Raw genomic sequence first — 25,786 nt, forward strand, 5'->3', positions numbered from 1 at the left:
AAACATCGTAAAGCGAAATTAAAAACCCCATTGAAATGCATTGAAAACCGTTCAATACGTTCCAATGGGGTAAAAACTCACCGTCCAGCGAAGATCCTCCATACAGCGGCCATTTTCGGTGCCTGTATAGTGAGGAATCCATCCCTAAGCACAGCGGGGAGCCATTTTAAGCACCCGGCGGCCATTTTGAAAACCAGATGATCAGCTGTTTTTTATTGTCGTAAAGCGAAAATTGGTTCCCGAAGCAGGGGACCGATCATCGCTAAGCGAAATTCCCCCATTTAGACCATCGTTTTTCAATTGCAATTGCGATCACAAAAAGATCTTCATAAAGCGGATTTGTTGTAATGTGGGGCACGACTGTACATTCAAGTCAGTTCTGTTTTTGTTGACTTTTCCCAATTGTTCTCTTTCCCTTCTATGCCCCAATCCTCCACAAGACGTACGAACAGAACGAATGGATCATCCACTTAGCAGGAAAGCTTTTGGCCGAGGAGAGAGAGGTTTTGTCTCTCTTAGCCATCAACCCCTTTGAGGGCAGGTCGCCTCCGAGGTAAGCCTTGATTAAGGAAAAGTGCCTGGGCCCTTGGGATTCTCAGTGCAAAACCCCAGATAAAGTGGCCTGTACTGGAATGTATTCACAAAGGCAGATGAGAGGGCCGTAGGGGACGGTGGTCAACGTTCTAGAAGAAGACCGGGTAGAACTGAACCTCTACTCACCCATGAAGCTTATGGAATGTTCTAGAACATGCACCCCTTGGCCTCACTTGACATGGTTGTTGTGAAGAGTATAATTAGCACAGTGTGAGTCTTTTGAGTTTCCTGGACAAGACATGACATAGAAAAGTAATAGATCAGAGGGTGAGCAAGCTGTCTTGACTTATGCATAGCTTGGAAGCATTACTCCCGCCGACAGCAGGGATAAGAACGCATTAGATTTAAGAAACTGACGTTAACGTTGTTAGTTTCGTATGAAACCAGAAGCCAAACAGATTGGTGCCTCTGACCGTTTTAAAGAGGATGCTCGAAAAGTAACATTGTAATGCATCATGGGTAATCTTTGGTCAGGCCAGCGAAGGCAACGACGGGATATTCCTGGCAAAATTCGGAGGCCCGTCAAGTGTCTGTCCTCTTTGATTTGCTGGCCCTCTAGGAAAAAGTCCAAAAGGATAATGACAAATTCTGCTCCTAATAACAGTTCTACTGACAATTCTTTCAGCCATTTGGTATGGAAGGGGATTTCCAAGGGGGTGAATATAATGGCTAAAGGTCCTTCCCTCCCCACCCACCCAATTCATTCAGGAAAGGTCTGTCTTGGAAATTGTTGTGTTTTTCAATAATTAACCCATAATTGAGTTAACACCTTTGGAATGAAACGTTTAGGGGCAGAATTAAGCAGGGTTTGTTTAGCCTTGTACCCAAACATACACACACACACACACACACACAAATATGTATGTTGAACCAGAAGAGGGCATAAAACATTGAATGAAAACCAGGTGACGTTGCTTCTTTTTCTTTCTTTAAAAAATGGAGTCATTGTGGAGTCGGAGAGTCACCCAACGGAGTGTGAAACTTGACTTCAAGCAAAGGGAGGTTTTGAAATGTCTCGGCCCATATTATTAGGCCTGTTCGGATGGGGTGGTGTGTTTGTGCCTCGTAAATCTTACCCGCTGGAGGCTTCAGCTCAGAGAATTAATATGTGATTTAGCCTCGGCTGTTGCCAAAGCGTGTTTTGAATAAGAAAGGGGGCGGGGGGGGGCAGCTATAAAAGTCCCATTTTGCTTAAGTGAGAAAAGACAATTAGATTTCAATTAAGAAATGTGTCACTATTGAGATATATATATATACACACTGATATCTACGCTGAAAAGCAACCTGGTGTGCATCTGGAACCGCAGTGCCACATAGTGAAAATGTCTCCCCCATCAATTTTTTGGGGGGCTTTCAGAATTAGTGCATGGATGGCCTGTAAGTGAGGCTGGAGCCCCTGATTTGGTTTTAAAATATCACAGGTTCAATTGCTCTGATATTAGGTGATTGGGGCGGGGGGAGGGAGAGAAAAACCTACAATGCTGAGGGCGACCGCCCTTTAGAGGGGACAGGATTGGGCTCAGAGAATGGAAAAGATCATTGTTTTGACCTAAAATTTCCAGGATCCTCCAACCAACAAAGGCAAGCCAACTGGGAAGGCCTGGAAGTGATTCCCCTGAGAGTGGGTAGTGGTGGAGGTGATGATGATGGTGATGATGACAATGTTCTGGGAGTTAAGGATGATGAGGATGATGTTCTAGGAGTTAGGATGATGATGTGGATGAGGATGAGGATGATGACAACTGTTCTGGGAGTTAGTCTGAGGAGGAGGAGGAGGATGACATTCTAGGAGTTAGTCTTGTGATGATGATGATGACGACGACAACAACAGCAACAACACTCTGGGAGTTACTCTGATAATGGTCATCATCATCATTGTCATCGTCATCATGATAATCGTCATTATCATTGTTTTTCCAAGCTCTGGTTCCGTGTATAATATAATCTGACATGATATCTAGGCAATGTCCAAGATTCCGCAGCCTTCATTAATGACTTGATAATTAATCACTACTTCTTCCCCAATTACCGAGTCCCCAAGCCGAGGGATCTTCGTCTTTTGGTCTTCCATGTGTTTAGGGTGTGCGTTCATTATATTCCCATAATAAATACGGCAGTGGGCAGAATATCGATATATTACCTATAGTGGGCTGAGATCTATAGATTAGATGCATTTGTTTGGGATGCGATGGGATCAGATAGGAGGTCTATTCCCTGGAATAGCAGGAAATCAACATACGAGACAAATGAAATAACGTGGAGTGACGTGGATTCAACTGCGATGAAATTAGCCCCTTCCTCCGGCAGAGTCTAAAGACTTGGTCACTCCTTACGCTCCTCTTGTGCTCGATGACCACTCACCAAGGGCAACTGTGTGCCAAAATGAATACCATTCTAGCCTCCAAGCATCCTGATCCCATCGTGAAGGTTCCCATTTGCTTTGCACCTCCTTAATTTATCATTTCGCCATGCAGAAACTCAATGTTTAAAGCAAGGGACCCTTTCCGCTCCGTTGGCCAACGGCTGATCCTGCCCGTTGGGTGGAAGGATGCGGGTGAGCTTATATTCCCTCCGCCTGAAGAAAAGTCTCAACTGTTCCAGAGAGACAGCTGTGCCTTCTGCAACTAATTACAGCTGTCTGGAAGATTTAAACCCTTTGGCAGTAATAACACCTTAAATATTGCTCTTAATTTTTAACACTTTCACAGTTGGGAGATGTCATTGGAGGCAGACGGGCGGTGGCATCGCGGGGGTGCAGCTGTTCCCCGGGCTGAAGAAGGAAATTGTGGAATGCTGATGTAAAAAAGAAATGGCTCTTAAGTTTTGGCAGGCAGAAGGCGGGATTGTTGTCCATGACTCTCAAGTTGACCTCTTTTTTTAAAATGATGGAGGTGCATCAGAAGTATCCGTGTGGCTGTTCATGGAAGGGGCAAAAACAGAAGGTCCATAGATGTGTAGAGAGTGTGTTGCCACTAAGCGGTTACAGCAGCTTGGACCCACTCTCGTGGCACTGATCCTACGAGATGCTGGGATGGAGACTTAGAATTTTTCACACAAGCCCAGCAGTCTCCTGCACTGTTGCATCAGCTGAATGCATGTTGCGGAAACTTTTCTGGAGTGACCAAAGCAGGGAATCTGAGGTATCTCACACGAATGGCCCTGGATGTGCATTGAAAGAGCTGCTGCTCTGTGAAATAGCGCTGCTTCGCTATACCACTTTATCAGTGCTTAATGATTTAGTAAGTCCCAGAAATCTCCAGCCAGCATGGTTTGGAGTTGCGGCCCCAAAGTTTCTCAGTTCTCAACTTCAGTCACAAGACCTCTCCCGAGCAGCCCTCAAGACTTACTGCGTTCCACTTCCCATCCTCCCCAGCCATCTTGGATGGGGACAATGGATATTGGAGTGAAGCCTATCTGAACACTCCAGAGTCGGCGAAGGCTGCAAATAGGAATCATATGGACAACATGGGCTGCTCCCCAAAATGTAGCACTCTGGATGTTAGCGCCCCAGCCTGGGTGTTTTAAAGAAAAGTGGAGAGCATTTTCTCTTCCTCCTCCTCCTCCTCATGTAGATAATGAAAAAAGCAGCTGCAAAACAGACTGGTTGTCGGGGCGGAATAGAGATTTCTCAGGGACAGCAGCGTGGAGACAAATGTGTGGTGCAGAGATGGGATTTAGGGAAGGATTGTGTGAAAATGGAATGGTAACCAAATACTTGTTGTTATCATGAAGCGAGTATGTAGGGAGAGATGGCCTTTTCCCGCGAGGAGATGGGTGGAGGGGTTGGAAAAATGTCCCACTCCCAACCTCTCTGTCAGTAGGAACTGCTGCGCAAGTGTTTCTTGATGGCAACGAATTTTGTCCCGGGGGCGCACGTTTCCATTAGCCCCAAAATTTTGTTGGCCAACAGCCAACGGCCATGGAAACAAAGATCTTCAGCTTGTTTTGATGCAGGGATGGGGATCGTACGGCACCCCCTCTCCCCCACAGAACGCTCTTCCGAGCCTCCTGTTATGCTACCTAATTTCAATAGCAACCACGATAAGTGATATGGATATTTTGAACACAAAGCACCAAGGATTGGGGGGGGGGGGTTAAGTCATGGGTCTCACTGTCAATTCGGACTTCATTCGCACCGGTGACTCGATTCAGAACTCGAAACCCACTGCCCCCCCTTTTCTTTTCTGGGGCAAAAAAAGGAGCTTATTTTTAATAGGAACTTGGAACTTGGTACCACAGACTCAAACTTGGGCGTGGTATTTGGGCCCCAAGACTTCTCAACATGCCTGTTAAATAACAGCAGCATTTGGCTTCTCGAAATGCATTGTAGTGCCACTATGCATTTAAATCGGGTAAAATGCTTGATTTAAATGTTTGCCCAATGTTCCTACTAAGGTCAATTGACCCTCAGCAGGACCCCCCCCAAGAAGGATGAAATTGACCCTGATCCCCCTAAGTGGCCCCTGATTGAAAAGGTTTATATTTCAGTTTGCTGTGTTGGTCCTCTGGCTACTCTCCTCCATACCTCTGTATATCTCATGTACATTCAACTTCCTAGTCCTCGTTACCCTTGCCTGCCCCATTCTCCTGCTGATTTTCCTACCTCATTCTCCAAACTCCACACCACTCCCTCTCTCCACGTCTCTGTGCCCTTGTTCCCACCCAGACGGACATTGGGGTCCTCTCTGAGACTCTTTATCAGCACCCTCTTGTTGACACTTTGGTCCTGAGGAGTTGGAATACTTGTGAGCATTCCGTGACAACCCGGCAGCCCATCCGATCCCTAGAGAAGGGCCTGAAGGTGGTTGAACCAGGGCCCTTTCCTATTTAGGATATATATATATATATATATCATCTCCTCTGAATTAAGCTTGATCAGAGTGACATTGGCTTACCACTCGGCAGTGCAATCAGAAACACGTAAAGTTTCCTCTCATTATTTTAGCGAGACTCAGCGGCTATAGCTGAGTAGCAACCCTGAAGGGCCAGGATGGGGAGAAAGGAGGTGGGGGAGACAAATCCGCCGGCTCTCCCTTACTGCCCAGCTCAATAGCTGGTTTTGTGTTTGAGTAACGAAGCAGGAAGGTTCGGAGCGAGCACAGACGTGTGTCTGACATTTTTATATGGTGGGGGTTATTTTATGAACTTCTCCGTCAACAGCGGGGCAGCGATGAAGCTTCGGTCTGCCCTGCCCCTCCATGCCTGCTTGTTTTACGTTTGCAGGAGGGTGGAGGGCTGCGGGTGCTGAAATTGTGGCCTGCAGGCGACAGTGCCGCTCCAAAACCCTTAGGCGGCATTGTTGAGTACTCAACTTTCCATGTTTCACTTTTTCATTTCTCTTCTTCTTCTTCTGCCCCCCCCCCGCCATTCCATCTTGTCTTTCCAATATGCCCTTTCTCTTTCATTATTCCCCGGACTTAAAAAAAAAACACACACACACACAATATGAAACTTGCCTCTGGTTCCTTTTCTGCCCATGTGTAGAGATCTGCTTCCCAGTCGTACCCAAACACATTCTAGCAATTAGAAGAGCTGAGTGCTTTCAAGGTAGTTGCAGAATTGGGCCTCTGAGGAAACATGGAAACTGAGTAGGGAGGCGCTGAGTACCTGCAAAATTTTCCATTCTTCACGATCGTGTCTTGCCAAGATTCCCTGATGCCGTTTTGCCCTGTTTCATGAGATTTCCCAGATTTCCGTGAAAAAAAAAAAACACCTCGATCTTGTTACTTCTTTTATTGGCACTCCTACCATCCTGTTGATCCTCAGAACAACCCTTTGAGGCAGGCCAAGCTGAGAAACCCTGGGTGGCTCACGGTGATCCAGTGCGGCTCCTGGCCAAGTAGGAGTTTGAACCCAGAACTGTAATAAGGACCCACCTTGGGTCCTTTTTAAGGAGAAAGACAGGATAGAAATGGATGGATGGATGGATGGATGGATGGATGGATGGATGGATGGATGGATGGATGGATGGATGGATGGATGGATGGATGGATGGATGGATGGATGGATGGATGGATGGACACCACCCTATTTTTCTAAATAACATATGTGTGTGTTTTCTTTTTGAGAATCTAAGCAAGACTCATGAATGTTATACTTTTGAGCTAGAATTCCCCGAATCGTACCCCTGGCGGGGTCTGGTTGTAGTTAAGAACAAAACGAAGCCAAACCAACCAACCCACCTCTCTAAACTTCAGCTGTGAATGAAACGTTGGTTCTCACCCTCTTGGTGTCTTCTTATTTCCAGGTGGATCCGAGGAGAGCATTTCAGGTACAAGTTTAGCCGACCGGGAGGGAAGCACGCTGGAAACGGGAAGTGGTGGATCCGGAAAAGGATCGGGCCCTATTTCCCTCCGGTCGATCTGAAAGGGTTGAGGAAGTTTTTCAAGGCCCGAAATTGGCCTTACCGGGCGCAGAGTTGACGATGGGACAGGATCAATGAAGATGGAGGACGGTGACCAAGGACTGCCCTGACGTCTATCAACTCTTCATTGGTGTTTATATGATTTTTTTTTCCACCTCCCACATTTTGCACTAAAGAGCATCAGGCGGCATAGACAAGGTCACTTGGCTTGTTTGCCTTACAGGTTCAGAGTTTTTAAAAAATTTGTTTAGCGGTTCTAAATGGTCAGGGGACCTGTTAATGAAAAGCAGTCCATTGGTTATGCAAATAATAAATGAGCACATTTTGTTCATTGGGATTTCTGGCCTGTTTGGTGAACCTGACCTCAGACATTCATCATCGCCATCATCTTAGAACTGCACAGCTGGAAGGGACCCTCTGGATCATGAGAGTCCAGCCCTTGTCAGGGAGAATCCCAGTGGGGGAATTGAACTCCAACCTTGGGCTCCACAGCCGGAGGCCCTAAGCCACCGAGCTATCCAGCAGTTCATTTGCAAGAGACCAGTCGCCACTTTCATGTCTGGAGCACACATACAAATGTAGTACACTACAGATGGGCTGGTATTTAGCAAGGTTAATCACAGTAAAACAAGTATGGCCCAAGCCGTCTTAATACTGTCTCTCCATAGCCGGGGGATGCATCAGAGAGTTGTGTGCCCCCATCTATGGCTCATTTGGGGTTTCATTATCTGGTGTACATTTGGTGAGGAAATTTACAGGTGCGTCTGGAAAGAGAGAGAGAGAGAGAGAGAGAGAAAGAGAGCAGTAAGGCATTCAATAAAGAGGTGCTGAAACTGCCCACTTTATTCTGTAGATTTGCTGCCATTAAATTCCCCTCTAACTTGTTACAAGTAACTATGGGATTCTGAATTCCTTCCTTCTGAGCTCTGGACGCGGAATGACCTTCTTGGGCCAAACAATTCCCGAGGGTGGGACGGACCACCATGTGTGGCCTTTCTGGAGGCCTTTCGATCAGAAGACGCTGGTTTTGATGGTTTCTGGAAAACCGATTAGCATCTCCTGTGAACTTGGGGCTTGGGGAGAAGGAGACGTACAGCTGTGAAGAGTTGTGTTTTGCCTTGTCTTCGGTTCCCACTGGCCCGTGGCTGAAGAGCCCGGAGGATGAGCGACGAAGCCGGGGGAACGCCGAACAAGCAGAGTCCGGATGAAAACCCAGAAGCGGGTCAGACAAATAGTCATAATTCTCCATGGTAGCAGAAGGGCTGTAAAAACAGAGTTCGTCCTTTCCTCTGTTGTCTCTTCTAAACTCAGGAGGGTTTATGTCTCTTCTGAAACCCCCACCACATTGTTGAAGGAAGTCATAGAGCCCTCCCTTCCTTCACCACAACACCTGTGTGTGTGTGTGTGTGTGAGAGAGAGAGAGAGAGAGAGAGAGAGAAAGACAAATTGCATAACAGCTAAGTACAATATCCTGCTTTTTCTGCCAGTTTGGGCTTTCATTTTATTGATCAACAGAATGGCAGCTTTGGAAATAAGCCGTCGCCCTCCAACGATAATATAAACAGATTCGCTCCTCAAATTCACAAATAGGTAGCAAAATGTGTCGTGTGGTTTCTAAGCACATCCCAATTCTCGGATGGGGATGTCATGGGTTAAACCTGTAACCTTCATACGAAGCAGGCATGATCACTAAGCACTGGCCCATCCCTATAGAAAGCAATCATCCTTTCTTTGTAATCAGGAGCAGCATGGGTATGCTTGTCGTCGCCACATGCCGTCAAGTTGTATCTGACCTATGGAGACCCCAGGAATGAGTGACCTCCGAAAGCAACGGGCCATTGACAATGCTGCTCAGCTCTTGCAAACTCAAGCCTGTAGCTTCTCTTATGGAGTCCATCCGTCTCACATTTCGACTTCCTCTTTTCCTGCAGCCTTCAACTTTGCCTAACATTATTGTCTTCTCCAGCAAATCTTATCTTCTCACGATGTCCAGAATATATATATTTTTAGAAACAGAACAGAAATAATTCCACCAGCATAATGCGGGAGGAAATACAATAATAGGTGGTTCAAGATCTGAATTTGGATTCTTTATCAGTCAATCAATCCTACCCATCTGACTACCATGGCAGCCCTGGGCAGTTCACAACACAATAAAACAGACAAAAGCACAAAGCATAATACCAAGATTAAAATTAAAACGAAATTAAGCATGTCAATCCAGTATCTCTTATTAAACTTCCCAGGACTCGCCACTACAGTTTGTAAAATACTCCGTTGAGACCATAGTTTTGCTGAAATTCAACAAAGCACTCTCTTGATGCAAAATGAAATAAATATACGAAGATTGCAATATTTCTAATACTCTATAGGATATCAGCGCATCTAGGACTGCTGTCTGCACATACACATTACACGCATCTTGGTTACCCACAGATTTTATATTTGCTGATGATATATTGGCTGAGCATAGCCATAAATGTTTTCAATAGTCTTCGGGAAAGCTCGCCATTCAGGCTCGGCTCGGAGGGGGGTGGGTGGGGGTGGGATCTGCACCTTCTGCGCACGGCTTGAATGGATTTCCCATCTGGTCTTCCATTTTCCATGAAAATCCATCTGGGCTAGTCCATAACCATGTCAAGAATTAGCTTCTCTCAACAATCCCATTGTGAAACGTCGGGGTTTTCTAATGCATGTTAACATTTATTAAGTGTTAGGCCAGTGTAAAGTCTCTGTGCATTTATTTCCCTCTACTTCTCCCACTACCACCACCTTCTGCTCGACCCTCAAAAACAAGAGCCTTGATGAAAACGAAGCAGGTTGGGACTGGCGGGCGATGCCTTTTGCCTTAATTTTTTGGACTACAACTCCCATCCGGCACATGCCGGGCAGAGAAGTCTGGAGCGTGTAGTCCCCCCAAGTCCGAAAGGAACTTTTCCCCATTGGTGATCCCATACCCAACACTTCCACCAGGACCTCTTTTTTAATAAATACGGATAATCAAACGAGCTAAGAAAATAATATTGTCCTTAATGGAGAGGGTGACGATCATAATTAGGTCTTACCTTCCCAGGATAAGCAAGTAAAGAGAGCTCAGGGTGAATGAAGGCGAAGCAATGTTTAAAAGTTACAGAACAGTGGGGAAATAGAACTGAAGGCATTATACATTTCAGAACGAGAATATTCTGCAAATACGAAGGGCTTTTTGCAAGTATTCTAGTTACCACCTGATGTTCTCTTGAACATGGGGACCCAAGGCAGCTTATAAAATGGTGCATCCTTTAAAAACACAATAAAAACTCAGTATTAAAATGCAAGGAAACATTTTGGCCAGTATTCCACTGTGGAAAACCGGAATAGAAGGACATCATGGTCGAACACGAGGTTGGACAAATATGAATGGAGCTTGGAATGGTACATTTTTTTAAAAAGGAACTTGTTTTGTTACTCATTACTTCCTGCCAACTAGCTTGGAATTGTTCCTTCCATCAAGTAAGTAATTTCCAGGTATGGGAACTCGAGTCACACAAGACTCACGATCAAGTTGGACTCAAGTCGCACTGGTGTCTTTTCCCCCCCCAATTACACCTACTTGACTTGTGACTCGGAACCCACCACAACTGTGTTTTTTCCTGGGGGGTGTAAAGCTTGCTTTTAATAGAGACTCGAACTTGGGTCTTGAAACTCAAGACTTGGTACCAAAGACTCGAACTCGGACCTGGAACGTGGACCCAGCAGCTTGCCAACATCCCTAGTAATTTGTTGCCTTGAGCTTTATTAACATTTCTGTTACCAACTAACCAGAAAAATGCAAGGAAATACTCTCCGGTTCTCTCTAGCTGCCAATTCTGACATTGCACTTTGAAAATAATAAAAATTAAAGTGGTGAAACCAAAGAATATCTCCCGTGCTACGTAGTATTGATAAGAAAACGGCACAAACCCTCAAAAATTCGACTCAGAATGCTTCTTTGAAGTGATACTAAAAATAACAGCTTAAAAGTAAATAGGTGTTGTTACATTTAAATAACTATGTAATGGAAGTTATGGATCTCATGGAAGTAATTAGTCACAAGGGATAGACACCTGTAATTAATTAATGTTGTTTAACAAGCAAAACTCTATACATTAATGTTTAGATTAACCAGTGACCTAAAAAAGTAATGCTGTGGCTAGTAGTTCTTGCTTGTTAACCAAAAGTAACTAATTTCAGGCAACTACATTAATTGTAACTAGTTACTTCCAGAGTCTGTGCTGTTTTTCATGCAAGCACTACTATTTTTCTTTCTTTCTTAGCAAATCAGACCTGCTCTGTGTCATTCGTTGGGCAAATTCTGTCCCACCCCACCCCGTTTTTTTCATACCTTCTACGCATTACTGTTTGGGTGTTTCGGTCTGAGCTGTCTCTGCGCCAAGCCTCCCCCAGCTGCCTGCGCCACCTAAACTGGATGCTTGTATATCCTTCACAAGGCATTACTTTTACGGTGTGACTATAAAGAGCACACAGCGCACGGTTGAGTCTGACAGAATGTACATCACACCATGGCGAGGTTTGCTATTACTGGCTTGGAGGCTGGGTCTGGCCGCGAGCTGTTTATGGGGCTCTTCTCCGCCCTTCGCCTCCCCTATTCATCCCCTCTTGTGCACATGTGTGAGAACTGTGAGGTGTGGGGAACTTTTTATATATATATATATATACATATATATTTAATATCTACGTTTCCACTTTGCAGGTCATATACCACTGGAACAAATTGATCCTGAAGTCTCGTAGGGTTTGGTTTCCCTTGACCTCAGGAAGCAACTGGCCACCCACTTAACCAGGCCACGGAAAAGGGAACATAAATGCATCAGGGAAGGAGAAGGCGTTGCTTTCCACACACCGTGAAATGCTGGGTTGTAGGACCATTAAGCAGACAATCATGGTCATTGCTGGGTGTCTCAGGCCGGTATCCCGTTGCAGAAACGCAACGCAACGCAGAAGAGCAGTTGTAAAAGCATTAGAAAATGGGTTTTTGGGATTTTTTTGGATTACAAATCCCATCGTTCTCCATTCTGAGAGTCCTTGACCCCCGGAGGGAGTACTTTTCCAAATACGTATTAAGCATATTGTCTAGTGAGCCCCTCACTTCCCATCTTCCGAAGTTGAACTCCTGTTTTTGAGATTGCAGGAGCTGGAGTTCAATCCATTTCACCTCCAGGTTTTTTTTCTTACTGAGAGATTGGGGGATTATTTATTTATTTAATTTTATTTATTTAATTTTATTTATTTAATTTTATTTAATTTTATTTAATTTTATTTATTTATTTATTTATTTATTTATTTATTTATTTATTTATTTATTTATTTATTTATTTCATTTATACCCCTGCCCATTTTAGACAACGTCTACTCTGGGCGGCTTACAATAAAATAGCATAAAAGCAATTAAGACAACAACTTAGGCCACAATAATGCTATCATTCAAGATGGGAAGATAAAGCTCCAATGAAAAAGTAAAGACGGGAAAACAAAACTAGAGAAGTAAAGATCAAGTAGTGACAGAAGGGAAGGCCTGCCTAAAGAGCCAGGTCTTAAGTTAATCACAGGTTATTCTGATTACAATTCATTTGCATCATTCCTTTTTTTAATATTATGCCTTTTTAATCATTATTTCTTTACTTACCATAAATAACTTATTGCTTCTCTATAAATACATGGTGCATGTGTATGTATGTGTGTGTGTGTGTGTGTGTGTGTGTGTGTGTGTGTGTGTGTGTATGTGTGTGTATTTTTCTACGAACTCTTCCGTTCAAAAAACACCATCAATGTTAAGTCTTTACAAGAAATGGGCACGAACTGAACTACGAACCAATTCTCCCCCCCCCGAAAAAAACCCGCTGGTTCGTGATTCGGTTCTTGGTTCAGTTTGCGCAAGCCATTCTGCGAGGACAAAACGAAGTGCTGAACTTTTGAACGGTGAAACGGATACCTCCCTCGCCGTCTCCCTGCCCGAGCCTTCCACCTCTCCTCTTCTGCCAGTGCCATCCTGAGAGATCGTGACCCGACTTCCCTTCCGAGAGTCGGGCCTGTGCTCTCTGCCCGTGAGCTCGCCGCTTAGTCCGTGACGACCCATGAACCACCCCGATTTGTCATTTTTTTTCAGTCCGTGTCCATCGCTAGTCTACACAGAAAGGCTGGTGTGTGTGTGTGTGTGTGTAATGTTTCAAAACAAATGTATAAATAGGAGCATTTTAGTGGCACAGCCCTGTCTGGGTATAAGATTCCCTCTTTCTCCATTTCACTCCTTTTTCTTCTGCAGCGTCGCCCTGGCCCGAAAGAGACTGAGAGTGAAACTCTTTCCTTTCTCCGATTCATTTTTGTGTTAACATGGATGAGCTGTAATGTCTCACAGCTGCAGCACTTGTTGATGGAGGAGCCATCTGTGGTACGGTCTCTGTGAATCTCTTCCCCCCCCCCTAAGATTCGCAGCTGCCTTTCTCTGCTTACTGGGGTGTCCAGAGTGAAGTTATTCATTGCAGTGCAAATAATGCCACGATTATCTTCCCCTTTCGGCTGCCGTGTCCCTTGGTTTGGGCAGAATCTCAAAATCTGGACCCATTCCTATGCAGAAGGGGGCTTGGAAAGATACAAGCCCTCTTGCTAATAGCCAGAAGTGGGAAGTGGTCTTACACCTTCCTGGAATACCCCAGACAAGATGGTTACAGCATATTTGGTCCTAAAAATATATACCGTATTTTTCGCACCATAAGACACACTTTTTCCCCACAAAACAGGGGGTGGTGGAAAGTCTGTGCGTCTTATGGAGCGAAGAAAACAGATTATATTTTCCTGTTTTCTTCTCCTAAAAAATTGGTGCGTCTTATGGAAAGGTGTGTCTTATGGAGCGAAAAAGGTAACTTTTCCAAGCTTTTTGGCAGCATCTTGTGTCCGATTTGACCTCCATTTTTGTAAACTAACTTTCTTTCTTTCTTTCTTTCTTTCTTTCTTTCTTTCTTTCTTTCTTTCTTTCTTCATCTTGTTCATAGGATGCCTTTCTCCTGAGAAAAGGAACTCAAGATGGCTCACAGAGTTTAGAAGAAGGGAATGAAAAACCACAAGAAGTTGCACATTTAAAAAAAGATTGAATTGTAAACGCCATTCAAGGGGATCTGAAGAACTGGGCTGAAAGATTTGGCCCAAGAAAACTTGTGAGCCATTCAGGTTTCACAACGTTATTGGGTTGTATGGGGTCGGGGTGGCGGGGGTGACAGGCTAACCCAGCAGTTTCCTGGAGAGTAATAGATGGCCGGCCTTCATTGCTTGGGGAGTGGGGAGTTCGTACAGATACCATTATCGTTTGTAAGGAATTAGTTCCCAATGGTGCCCTTGACAGATGCCAAGGAGAAGGAGCCAAACGTGCAGTTGTGTAACGTGTGTGTGTGTGTGTGTGTGTGTGTGTGTGTGTGTGTGTGTGCAGAAGAGACAGCAAACAACTTAATTGGGCGAACAATGGATTTGTGACCCGGCTTTTCCCCCCTACAGGCCACTCTGTGTTTCCTGTTGACTTGTTATCTTGGCAAGAAGTATAACGGGTAATTTATGGCTCCTCGGACTGGCCCGCCTCCAGGCTCCTCGGAGGGCATCTCGGTTGGGATGGATCACCTCTCAGGGGAAGACGCTCCAGAGGTTGGGTCCCAGAGCTGGTCCACTCAGCAGTTATAAGATTTAATGCCTAGCTTTGATGGTGAGGCTTTGTCAAGTCTGCAGAGTAGAAAGGGACCCCCCCCCCAAATGCAGCCCTCTCCCCTAAAAGCCAAACCCGCTAAATTTCCTCATTAATCGCTCTCACAGTTGTCTTGTCCTCTCGCACCTGTATCTTGAGTTTTGTATGCACGCAGCAAACCAACGGGTCCCCTTCTCTGCAGCTGCGGCGGCATTATTTGGCATTAACATATTTGCATCTCAATGAGGCACTGATTAATATTTAAAGGGACAGCTGCCCATGGCCCTGTCCCTGGGAAGGGGGGGCAAACATTTTTGGGGGGGGCAAGGAATTGAGAACACTTGTTGCTCTTCTTCCAAGCTTCCAAGTCAAACCCTGCCTGCACACACACACACACACACACTCACGCCGCCTTTATTTTATCAAGACAAACGCCTGCCAAGTCCAGGGGGTGGGGAGGAGCGAAGCAAAAGTTACAAAACTCAAACACACACACACAAACCCTGTACAAAGAGTCAGTGAGCGGGTTGTATTCTCTGGGCCCTCAATGGCATCTCCGCAGCTGCACAGATGGGGGAAAGGGGGGGGTGTTGGGTGCATGGAAAAGCCAAGCCAACATTGACGGGTAAGAAGGTGATAGAAACTCAGTCACTGCTATATCCTAAGATAGGCATGGGAAGCAAACATCAATGAAGGCTCCATCAGGGCTGCCTAAAACAAGAATATCCAGATGTGACATTAATTTCTTAATCATGCCAGCCACGGCGGTCTGCTGGCCTTATCCCTCGGCGAAGCTGGATCAAAGGTTGCCCCTTGCTTCTTCCAAGTCTAGGGTTGAGATTTTTGCTCTAAGCGTTAATAAGGACTGAATTCTTTGGAGCTCCAGGTAAGGCGCAGGAAGAACTCTGCATGAGAATTCTGGGTTAAAAAGTCCAAGAACGTGACACAATTGAAGGCCACTTTCTATAACGCCATGGTGCAGAAACAGATGCTAGAAACCAACATGCCTGCTGCAGCTGCTTCTGTCTAAGAAGCTGACCTGGCCTCTACATCATCAACCATGTGAATCTGGGGCATGAGAAAAAGCACCTAAGTTTGGAACCGCCCACAAGAACTTGATGCACAGCCTTGAAGAAGATGATTTATCCTCGAAAGCTCGCTATTTGTTTTTGTATTGTTGTTTTACATTCTTAACAGTCGATTAAAGGTATCACCTACTCCTGCCTTTGTACGTTTTCCTTTGAATAACCATGAAATAGAGCAGTAAAGGTCAACGGGTTCTCTCTAACGGTGAAGGTCAAAGCCTTTGAGACCCCCCAGGAAGGGCCAAAGCCATTTGGCCGGTGTAACCTCAAGCCACTGGAATGTCCTTGGAAAGTAAAGAGATGCATAAAAGAAGGAGTGTTTTGTCCTTCTCCGAAGAAACGGAAGGATGTAGTGGCAACTCAGAAGAACGAGTCAGGGAATGATTCATAGTAGTATTATGGGCGGTTGAGGGTTAATGAGTGGCGCAGGGTGTTCTGAGCAAAGCACACACACTCACACGCGTTTCTTGGAACAGCAAGAGGACAGCTGTGCCCGTCACCTGTCGGAGTTCAGACAGCCGCAGCTGTGGTCCACACAAGCCCCTACGCTCCCTTTGAACCCAGCCGGGTTAGACAAAGAAAATGGCCACACTCTTTTGCTGAGCATTCCAAGATTGCCTTGGCCCGCAAATGGGTGCCAGTTCTCGGAGTGCGCCAACGCCAGCCGTGCTGTGAATGCCTCCTCCGGGTTCAGATGGGCGCCCTCGGCCACCCCGCCCCACCCTCGGACCACAAAGAACCGCTCTCTGAAGCTGGAATCCACGAGCCGATGAAGAAGCAGTGGATGGTCCGTCGGCTGGCCAATATAAGCCAACGGGCCAGCACTGAACGGCAGCAACAGCTTTAATGGAGAGCTTTAAGGCAGGAATCTTTCCCAGGTGTATCCAGAAATGTCAGAGATCTTCATGCCAAGCCTCTCCATCCAACACAAGAATTCAGCTCCCTTTCCTTTTTTGTTTGTTTGTTTTTCTTTCCCTACTGGCAAATTTTAGGGGGCCGTGGTGACTGTGATGAAGGGACACGCCTAACCCAACATCAGGGATAACCACTCAACAGCTATTTCTTCCGCTTGTAAAGAGAAAAATGGTCAGCTTCGAAAGGTATTCGCCTAGGGCGAACCTGGCTAGAATCGGACCATCATGTACATCAGTGGTCCCCAACCTTGGGCCTCCAGATGTTCTTGGACTACAACTCCCATAAGCCTTCACAACCACCTCTGCTGGCTAGGATTTATGGGAGTTGAAGTCCAAGAACATCTGGAGGCCCAAGGTTGAGGACCACTGATGTACATCATTCTTTCTTTAAACTGCCCCCCCCCCGATCATTTTGGGCTACAATTCCTAGACATCAGCTTCTCATACTTTTCAAGCCAACCACACTGATTTCTCTCTCTTTCTCTCTTTTTAACTGTGTTTTGGCTTAGGATAGGAAAACCAGTCTGTTTCAGTTTTGCCTTATGTTCAGATTGCCGGAAAGAATTTGGAAAAGTCCTAAGGATTCAGATTGCCCAAAACCCATGGGTCGGTCGGTCGGTCGGTCGGTCGGTCGGCTGGCTGGCTGGCTGGCTGGCTGGCTGGCTGGCTGGCTGGTTATCTTAAGTGCCCATCAAGTGCTTTCCTGCCCCGTTCGGCCCTGAGAGCGATACCAAAGAAGGTATGTTAAAAACAGACTTGAAACAATGCTGAAGGCCATCTTTGAAAACCCAAAGGAAAATGGAATCAAACACATTTTTAAAGCTCACCCATTGGCATGGACAACAGGCCCAGTCTACATTCTCCAGGAGGCCGTTCCAAAACTGAGGGGCTGCTATGAAGAAAACCATGGATTACATAGTGGCCCGATTCACTGCTTGGTGTAGCGGGACACGCTCCAGAGGTTCTGTCAATGACCTCAAAGTCAAAGTAAAAACAAAAGAAAACCCTGAATACCACTTTTTCAGATTTTGGTTGAGAGTCCTCCACAGAATTCAGCCTGTGGCCGAGAAAGTGCCAGAGGAGATGCAGGTGTCTCGATGCTGTCACCAGGAAGTAGAGGAGGAAGCAGATAAAGGATGCCTTGGAAGGAGAACCAAGAAAGGACCAGGGGTCGACATTCTTTCCCTGACCCCTACCATATGACCCCTTCTTACCCTACATCACTGACCATTTGTTTCGAAGCCCCTAGTAACTCTGTATGAGCAGGTGAGTCAAATGGGAGCTGGGGGTCACATACACTCCACAGAAGAGCCGCAAACAGGGAAGGGGAAAAGCCACTTTAACCATCATCCCCTACTGGTTGGTTTTGCAACGAAATGGGACAAAACTCCTCGTGCTCAAATCTCTTAAACCACAAGCATGAAATAGGATGTGTGTGTTCCCCCCCCCCAAAAAATTCAGCTTTGATTTCCCACCCGCCCGCCCCCTCTTGTTTTGGCTCATTCTGATGCAACAGCGCAGTGAGTCCTGGAGAGGGAACGTGGCTCTCGCTGTCCAAAGTGGCTCATGCTGGGTCAAGGGAGAGAAGTGAGCGTCTTTCGCGGTGGGGGGGGGGAAACATCCAAAAAGCAGAAATGGGCCTCCCACGGCCCACTGCCAGTCAGCTGTTCAGCTCCACCGAGCCAGCCTCATTAAAGCCTGAAATAGTTTCCTGGAGAGTTATAATTCCTCTCCTTTCGGAGGCTCAGGGTTCGGTTTCATCCGAACTCGGTCTCCACCTGTCCTAGCTTAATGCATTATTATTTCCACGTCAACGTGGAAAGCGCGGACTCGGCGGGGGCGCGGCCGAGGGCAAACCCGGAGTGAGGGCGGCGCAATCCATAAGATCAGGTAATTAAGGCAGTCCCAAACTGGAGATCCGTCCAAACAAATTTTTCTCAGACCTCAAACCAGAGACCTCTGTTCCTCCCTGTTGAAGTCTGAGTGAAATATCCCCAGACATTGGAAATACCATGTTATTAAATAACCAGTAATGTGTAGTAATCAGAAACTTTACCCATGGGGGTAATTTAATTCTTTTTATGGTGCAAATGTAACTTTTTGTTACTTTCCCAGCTACAAAACAGCGCTGTCTCTAAAGGGTAGAGGGGAGATCCAGTCTTGTGGCAGTTGATGGCACGGATCAGAGGTTGTGTTTACACTATGGGGCTGTCCTGTAGTATCCAAAACAGACAAGTAACTGTAAGTTACTATTTCAGTTACTTCTGATAAAGGCAAAAGAGTTACCTCTCAAACTCATTTTTAATAGTAATTTACTACTTCTCTGACCTACAGAACGATAGCAATCAATTGCCACTTTTCAGGGGCATTTGCAGCTTGGGAGAAGCCGTAGCAGCGACTCCGTAGAATTTGACCCAAAGATGTCCTGCCTTAAAGTGAAATGAGGAACAGTTGTGTGTTGTTTGTTTGTGTGTGTGTGTGTGTGTGTGTGTGTGTATGCGTGTGTGTATCACAGCTCTCTGGCAGTTGCTATCTCCATAAAATCAAACATTTCCCACCCCTTGGGTCATAACGTTTTACTGTTATGGGCTTTGTAAGTGGTGTGAAGGAGTTGTGATCTTTTACATGAGTCGGGGCACTAGAAAAAGGGCTTCCGTTTCAGCACAGCCTGTGAGATGTACTTGAGTTCTTTGCCGGGCCTCCGGTTTCCAAGAACAGTCTCTGTGATGGTATGTCTCTCTGAAATTACATCACCAGAGATGCTGATTTGACTGTCTGGGAATCTAAAATACGAAACGTCTCCCCCTTAAGCTTCAAGGAAGGGTGGGGGAAGACGGGACATGGATATGAGGGAGAAATACATCTATCGACTTTTCCAGAAGGATTTGTTTTGTTTCATTTCAGTGCAATAAAAAAAGGGGGGCTGTGGCACGGTAGGGATTAATATATTTTGCTCGGCATAACGTTTCGTGGATTGCAGTTTTCTTAACTCTCGAAGACAGCTCATACCAAAGGAAACCCATTCGGGTTTAGGGTGCTACGGAGCAAAGAAAGCAGTTAACCATTGAGTGGTTGAAAGATTTTACTTTCTTGGGCTCCATGATCACAGTAGATGGTGACAGCAGCCATGAAATTAAAGGACGCCTGCTTCTTGGGAGGAAAGTGATGAAAAACCTTGACAGCATCTTAAAAAGCAGAGACATCGTCTTGCTGACAAAAGTCCGTATAGTCAAAGCTACGGTTTTTCTGGAAGCGATGTACGGAAGTGAGAGCTGGACCATAAAGAAGGCTGACTGCCGAAGAACTGATGCTTTTGAATTGTGGTGCTGGAGGAGACTCTTGAGACTCCCCTGGACTGCAAGGAGATCAAAGCTATCTATTTTGAAAGAAATCAACCCTGAGTGGTCACTGGAAGGACAGATCCTGAAGATGAGGCTCCAATCCTTTGGCCATCTCATGAGAAGAGAAGACTCCCTGGAAAAGACCCTGATGTTGGGAAAGTGTGAAGGCAAGAGGAGAAGGGGACGACCGAGGACGAGATGGATGGACAGGGCCATCGAAGCCACCAACATGAATCTGACCCGACTCGGGGGGGGGGCAGTAGAAGACAGGAGGGCCTGGCCGTGCTCTGGTCCATGGGGTCATGAAGAGTCGGACACGACTAAATAACAACAAAAAGTTCTTCTGTGGCCATGATTTTTGTCTTCTCAATTAACATTCAACTGCTAATCAGCTTCCTGAGATCCAACACTCAATGATTTTGCAAACATACCATCTCACCCACAGATTCTTAAGATTTCACCCTTCATGTTTAGACTCCACCATTTGGTCTGCCCTCAAACACTAAGAATGCTGAGAAATAAGAGAGAATCATCACAACGGAAGAAGATGGCCATAATAGTGATCCTATTCTTCTTTCTCCTCAGGCAGGCTAGGGTTTATTTTTAAGATATGGATTGCTGTGCTCTCTTGTTTTAAATGTGTTTTAGTATTGATTTTATTGCCATTTTTAATATAATACGTGTTTAATTCTATTTTAATACTTGCAAAGCTACTGTTTTTAGTTTTTAGATATTGTTGGGTTGTTGTTTCTTTTCATGATGTAAGCTGCCTCGGTTTGTTTTTAAAGGAGAAAGGAGAGATACAAATATTTTAAATAAAAATAAATAAATGAATAAAAATGATCCCATCTGGTTGGAACCCACATCCATTACCACGTAGCAGTTCCCATGTTTTGGGGTTTTCCCCCCCCTTTCCCCAAGGGAGAGAGAGGTTTCTCATTTTTATGGAAATCCAAAAAGAAAGACATGAAGTAATGAACAGCTATCAGTACATGAAGCAAATGCTGGCAGGTTTCGGCTTTCTGTTTATCACTTTCTGTTTTCTTCCTCCGGATTAATCATAAAACCAACAGTCGAAGAAAAATCTCATGCGGCCAAGACTTTCCCCAGACAAAACAGGGTTGGTTCATTTCCCAAAATTGTCCTCTAAAGAACAGCTTTCATAAGGATGATTCCTTTTTTCAAACCAATGGCTTGTTTTTAAGTATTATTCCACCATTACTGGATGAATTATCGATACTTCTGGATTGCAGAATCACTCCTCATGGAGTATTTCTAGCAAGTTAAATCAACACTGTCCTTGCGGCGGTCATTCTCAAAATGAACTTGAAAGATGGGACGTATTCACTGGTTTTAGCCTCTTCTGGAGCCTCCGAGATGTGTTGAATAACAAATCTCACAATCCGTAGGCAGTTTGTCAGGGGATTATGGGATTTGTAGTATAACAGAGCTGGAGACGGACAGGTTGGGGGAAGGCTGGCTGATCTATTCCTTTGTTTTGTACTTTAATATCCTAGTATATCTCCAAAAAAATAAAAATTTAAAAATGACTCGGTATATCCTTCCCTTCCTAGCAATCTTTAGCTAGTGTGCCTAAGGGCCAATGTTCCAGTCCTGAAATATACAGAGAGCTGCCCTTTGTCTATCCCATATCTACAGCCATCACTGTTGTCCAGATAGGAAGGCCACGTTCTTCAGCCTCAGTTGGCGGAACAAAGGATGAGAGTCAGAGAGGGCTTTCATACATTTACCTTCCTGTTACATTTATAATGTCTTGGACCTGATCAAGTAAATATCAGTGGATCATTTCTGCAGAGCTGGGCCTTCCATGAGACAGAGTGAGCTAACCACCTCAGACGACAGGTAGTGAGAGTAGCCATCGTCAGAGATATTGGCAAGACTTTGGGACCCTAAGTCCCAAATCTGACTCTTTGGTGCCAAGTCCCAAGTCCCTATTAAAAACAAGGAAAAAAAGGACTTGTGAGTTGATTCTGAGTTATTGGGGGAAAAAATCCAGTTGAGTCCTGGTGGGACTTAAGTCTGACTCAACAGCAAGTCCCAAAACTTGAGTCTCCATCCCCAGCCATAGCAGCCCCTCAGCTATTTCTCCCAAGCTTCCTGGCCATTTTTCTCTGACCGCAGAGCTGTGTGAGCCCCTATGGCCCTTTCTTCCCCCAAATGGCCCGGTATCCATAGAGGTGGTAGAGAATGTTGTTAGTTGTGTTTGTTGGCTTTCCTCCCATGAGCCCACTGCAGGGCTTCTTCTTCTCATGTGATTCACAGCCATTCAGAAAGGTAGATCCAGTAGACAACAGTTGTCGTCCGTTCCTTGAGCTTCCCGTCCGAGTGGGCGCCAGGTTGCCCAAGCCTCTAAGATCACGTTCTCGATATTCCAGAAAGACCAACTAAGGGATGGATTGACTCAACAAGGGAAGTTATAGCCTTGAGTAGCTTTGAAAGAACATTTTGGAGCCCCCCATCTATAGGGTCGTCACACGTCAGAAGCAATTTGACAGTGTATAAGAACGACAACCATCTCAGTAACAAAATTAACACCATGCCGGCTCTTCCATGGCCAGTCCTGAATGCTTACATTGGTATTTTCCACTTGGAAGCGCAGAGCGTAATGATTGCTGCTTCTCTTTGAATCTAGAACTGAGCACCCCTTGACTCCCAGTTATTGAAAATGTGGGGGACATGGCTTTAGATACACATCCGCTGTGACGTGAAGTACTCAACCGTGAACTGTTCTACACTTTTGCTCGATGAACCAACCAGCGGAGTTTGCTCTGAAGTTATGCTCTCTTTTCGTGCCAAGAAGCCTGTTCACTCAGCCTAGAAACTGCAGGAGCTGCACAGTTGATAGAGGAAGGACCACACCATAGGAGTGGACCTGATCCGTTGCGCCAAACCTCTGCCCTAAATCGGCTTCTCCTCATTCCTGTGCTGCCCAGTCAAAAGTCCTCCGTTCCACCCCGGCCTTTCCCGCCGGCCATCATTCCCGGCTAACGTTTTTGGTCCCCTCCAGCCTGATCTAATCAGCATGTGAATAAAGTTATTTCGAACAGTTGTCCGTGAGTTCATCTCCTGGAAAGAGTCGGACCCAGCTGTTGCTGCTCCCTCCCTCCCTCCTATTTCTGTTATGTTTTGTATTTTTTTTTGTTTTTAAGAAAGCGGACTTTTCATTTTTTACATATAGATCTATATTAGCTCAATTCAAATGGTGAGATTAAGAGAGCAGCGGGCTGCTCTGCAAGTGTCAGGTGCCGATCCGGGCCTATAAAGCGTCCTTTGTGTGTGGTTTCTTCGGCTCTTTCTCTCAAAATTGGCAAAGGCCGCGGTGGAGTTTTTGGCCGGCTCCCAAAGACAAGCCAAATGGAAGAAGTTTCTTGGCAGGGCCGAGCAGATTTCTTGCCACCCGGAGCCCTGCCTGGAAAGCAAGGGCAGGAGGTTTGGTGTGTCAAGGAAGGTGGGGGTAGGGTCGAGGGCCAAGATTAATTGTTAATCATGAAAAGGGGGTGGGAAGACCTAGAGGTTTTCCTGAGAGCCATTGGAGGGAGTCCAAGATTCTTGACTGGCTCTGAGGGACAGGCCAAGAGGAAGAGATAAACTCTTGCTACAAAGGTTTTGCCCACTCTTGCATTTGTATTTTCCCTCTTTGAAGTCAAGCCTGCACCTCTCTGGAAAAGTCAGGTCTTTCCACCTCTGGAATGCTACGGGCACACAGCAAGCAAAAATGCAGAAGGTAATTGATTGCAAAGACGCAACCAAACCATCTAAGGCTGCCATTTTTTATCAGCGCCTACAAGAAAGCAAGTGGGATGTGGTGGCGCTGTGGGTTAAACCACAGAAGCCTCCGTGCTGCAAGGTTGGAAGACCTGCAGTCGTAAGATCGACTCCACACAACGGAGGGAGCTCTGGTCGCTTGTCCCAGCTCCTGCCAACCTAGCAGTTCGAAAGCATGCAAATGCGAGTAGATAAATAGGGACCACCTCGGTGGGAAGGTCATGGCATTCCATGTCTAGTCGTGCTGGCCACGTGACCACGGAAACGGGTCTTTGGACAAATGCTGGCTCTACGGCTTGGAAACGGGGATGAGCATTGTGCCTGAGAGGCAAACACGATTGGACTAAATGTCAAGGGGAACCTTTACCTTTACCTTACAAGAAAGCAACAGGAATACATGTCTCCTGCCTTTATGATTTATTTATTTTTTTGCAGGAAGGCACAGAAAAGCGAGCTAATGAGGCTGACTGAAATACAAAAGACATACCCTCAAGCTCTCCTAACAAGGAGGGGTCTTCTCCCATTAGCCGAGGGATGACAAATGGTGCCGGTATCTAAATTCCTAATTTTGTAGCCTGAACAGTAGGGCACACTTTTTTAAAGTACATGATATTTTTTAAAAGGAAACTCTAAAATGGATGAAACATCAGTCTGTTCCAGCAGGTCTCTGGTTCTTACAGCCCCAGGGGTTTCCTCGTACACCACTTCCTCTTTTTTTGGACCACATCTTTGAGCCTCCGTGATATTTGCCCATCGCCTTTCCTTGGGAGAAAATGGCTGGGCATTTCCCAGCAAAAGATGGGGCAGACTACTCAAACAAGCCCATAGAGAAAACTGGGGGAGGAGAGCAGCCTCTTCCATAGGTTTGGGCCAAGGGTATGTGTGTGTACGTGCGTGAAAAGGAGAATGACACCCAACTTGCGACAGTGAAGAGGCAGCCCCTGAACCACAAACATGCACATTGTTGTTGTGGATCGTCTCTCGTTCCCACATGTTTTTGTGGCTGGAACAGAGGAAGTGACCACCACAGGGTAAACCCTCAGGGGAAGTGGCCAGCCACAAAGGCTCTCTCCTGACCACATCCCTCCCTCCTCTTCTTCTACTCGGCCCCCACCACACAGAGGGTTGTTGAGTTTGGTGATGCCATGCCATCTGCCAAGACCTTGTGACTGATGATGAGTCAGGGGCCTCTGTCCGGCAGTCAACGAGGGGGTGCATGTGCAGCTTGAAGAACAGATTCATCTTCAGTTCCGAAAACATCCTGGGATCTCAAGAGGAGAAAACACAGATCTGGACATCGTAGAGTCATAGAACTGTACGGTCAGGCTGTTCCTTGAGGATCACATAGTCCATCCTCCTGCAGATACAGGAATCGACCACAAAGGCATCTTTGAAGAACGGCCACCCCATCCCTGTTTACACAACTCCAACAGAGGATGATTGACCACCTTGGGAGGGATCCCACAGTCCAACAGCTGTCAGGAAGTGCTCCCCCATGTTCAGTCAAGCTCTCCTTTCTTACAGTTTGAACCCATCCATGGAAAACTCCGGAAACTTTGGTGAGGACAACATTAGCTCCCCTTGTTTTGTTCCCACCGGGAAGGAAGGATTCTGAAGGGACAGTGCCTCGCGGAGATGCGTCATCAAGTTGGGGCAGCCCAACAGACAACAACAAGGGATTTACTTAATAATCCTCACACTAGATTTTACTCCAGGAAAAAAAACCCACAATCTTTTCATGCTTTAAAAAATCCCAAAGACTCCACCAAAGTTCATTCTAATATAGATCTGCCAGCCTCCAAAGGTGCAACAAGAAGACTTTATTTCAATTTACGTTTGACTTTGCTCTAGACCCTAAAGGAAGGGCCATCGACCAGCCTACATGTCTATGGCCAACAGCGCCCCCTGGTGACCAAGATCGCAAACCGCTCCCCTTCCAGACCTCCTCTTGACCTGTGCCAGACACTGGCTTCGACCCTGGAATGTCTCTCCTCCCT

At 45.9% G+C, this 25,786-nt stretch overlaps 1 protein-coding gene across 4 annotated transcripts in view; it reads left to right on the plus strand.

The window, feature by feature from the left end:
- Nucleotides 1–15,880, plus strand: part of LMF1 (lipase maturation factor 1) — a 126,258-nt gene extending 110,378 nt beyond the window's left edge. For 3 of the 4 annotated variants that reach the window (XM_072982887.2, XM_072982891.2, XM_072982890.2), the window contains 2 exons: nt 441–553; nt 6,842–7,295. In XM_072982887.2, coding sequence (XP_072838988.2) covers nt 441–553; nt 6,842–7,016 — 288 coding nt within the window. In that variant the 3' untranslated portion in view covers nt 7,017–7,295. Of the gene's footprint in view, nt 1–440; nt 554–6,841; nt 7,296–13,986 lie in introns of those variants that run through there. The other variant, XM_072982888.2, reaches the window with a different exon arrangement.
- Nucleotides 15,881–25,786: the final 9,906 nt, after the last annotated feature.

Source organism: Pogona vitticeps, chromosome 13, assembly GCF_051106095.1.
Source record: "Pogona vitticeps strain Pit_001003342236 chromosome 13, PviZW2.1, whole genome shotgun sequence".
NCBI classification, from domain to species: domain Eukaryota; kingdom Metazoa; phylum Chordata; class Lepidosauria; order Squamata; family Agamidae; genus Pogona; species Pogona vitticeps.